General features: G+C 34.8%; 1 protein-coding gene across 1 annotated transcript; it reads left to right on the top strand.

Annotated features, from left to right (window-relative positions):
• LOC109333842 (aspartic proteinase CDR1-like) lies at window positions 216-1,595 on the top strand. Its single transcript, XM_019569422.1, has one exon. The coding sequence runs from the start codon at window positions 218-220 to the stop codon at window positions 1,523-1,525; it is 1,308 nt and encodes a 435-aa protein (XP_019424967.1). The 5' UTR covers window positions 216-217; the 3' UTR covers window positions 1,526-1,595.

Genomic DNA, 1,970 nt, shown 5'->3' with positions numbered 1-1,970 from the left:
AGGTTGTGTTTTCATCTTCATACAGGAAAAACCATCTACTCGATAAAAAATCACTTACCGAAAAAATAATTTCCACATTCAAATTAAAGATCTCGACTTTTCTTTCTTTATTGAGAATTGATAAAAATTAAAGTCAATATCAACTAGCACTCTCTACTCATCTTCATTAAGTCTATAAAAGGTCATGACATAAGAAACTTATAGTATCAAATTAGTCATGGAAATAACATATTATTCTCTCATTGTTCTTTTGTTTTGCCTTTGTGACATTTCCCTCATTGAGGGAATTGGCTTTAGTGTGGACCTCATCCATCGTGATTCTCCAAAATCACCATTCTACATTCCCAGCGAAACTCATTATGAACGAGTTGCTAAAGCTATTCGTCGTTCCATCAACTATGCCAATCGTTTCAACAAACCTTCTTTTTCCACAAAAAACATTGAGTCTAAAGTGCTTCCTAATGGAGGTGAATACCTTATGAGTTATTCAATTGGCACCCCTCCCGTCGAAATCTTAGGTATTGTTGACACTGGTAGTGATGTTGTTTGGTTGCAATGTCAGCCTTGTCATCCTTGTTATAAACAAACCACTCCAATATTTAACCCTTCAAACTCCACAACGTACAAAAACATTCCTTGCACTTCTAACACATGTAAATCTGTGAGATCCAGTAGTTGCTCTTCAGATGGTGATCAACAAAGTTGTCAATATAGGATTGGATATGGTGATGGATCTCGTTCCCAAGGGGATCTTAGTTTGGAGACTCTTACTTTAAGTTCCACAAAGGGTTCCCCCGTCTCATTTCCTAAAACTATTATTGGATGTGGAAATAGTAACACTTTAGTTTTTGAAGGAGAAGGTTCCGGCATAGTTGGTCTTGGAAATGGGCCAGTGTCACTCATAACACAACTTGGTTCTACAATACAAGGTAAATTCTCCTACTGTTTGGGCCCAACATTTTCAGGTACTAACTCCCCAAGCAAACTCAACTTTGGAGATGATGCTGTGGTTTCTGGTGATGGTGCTATTTCAACTCCAATGTTCGTAGAAGAAGTCTTTTACTACTTAACCATAGAAGCATTTAGTGTTGGAAATAAAAAAGTTAAATTTGGAAGCTCTTCCGGAAGGGGTAGTAGATCTGGTAACATTATAATTGACTCGGGAACAACATTGACTCTTTTGCCTGATGATGTTTACTCTAATTTAGAATTAGCAGTCGCAGAAACAGTTAAGTTGGAACGTGTTAAAGCTCCTTCAAAATTGTTGAGTCTTTGCTACGCATCTCCATCAAGTGGAAAATTACAGTTTCCAATTATCACAGTACATTTCACTGGTGGGGATGTCCAATTGAATGCTCTTAACACCTTTGTCAAAGTTAGTAATGATGTTATATGTTTTGCTTTTGCTCCAACTAATCAACCTGTTTCAATCTTTGGAAATTTGGCTCAACAAAACTTATTAGTTGGTTATGACCTTCAAAAGAAAACTCTATCCATCAAGCCCACTGATTGCACAAAACAATGATTAATATTTACAAGATGTTTGATTCTTGTTATTGTTTAGTATTGTTCCCAGCTTTCATTAGGGAATTATGAATAAAACTAAAGATCTTGTGTGGTTAATGTTTTATAGTTTAATGTTTTAATATTTATGTAATAATCCCAAGTGATTCATGTACTTTCCACCGTGCATTTGAATGCAAAGCTATATTTGATTGATAATAACATGTGTTTGCTTCCGGTTTCGTTTACTTTGGTCACATTAAAACGTTGTATTTTAGTAGGTAATGTAAACCTATTTTATTATTTTCAATTTTTTTAATAATTAATAGTCAAGATTTAAGAAAAATAAGATTGCAGTGCTCAAAAGGGTTATTAATTTTGCAACGACCAGGTAATGTATGGAGCAAATGTGTTACTCGATAATGTCTCGAACTCCAAATATGGATTTACTAATTTCTTAATCCCAA

The sequence above is a fragment of the Lupinus angustifolius genome, chromosome LG19 (genome assembly GCF_001865875.1).
Source record: "Lupinus angustifolius cultivar Tanjil chromosome LG19, LupAngTanjil_v1.0, whole genome shotgun sequence".
In the NCBI taxonomy this organism is placed as follows: domain Eukaryota; kingdom Viridiplantae; phylum Streptophyta; class Magnoliopsida; order Fabales; family Fabaceae; genus Lupinus; species Lupinus angustifolius.
Note: the sequence above shows the minus strand (reverse complement) of the source record. Positions and strands in the feature narration are given on the sequence as shown.

Excerpts from the sequence above, each read along its gene's own strand:
- LOC109333842 (XM_019569422.1), top strand. The coding sequence starts at position 218 with ATGGAAATAACATATTATTCTCTCATTGTTCTTTTGTTTTGCCTTTGT.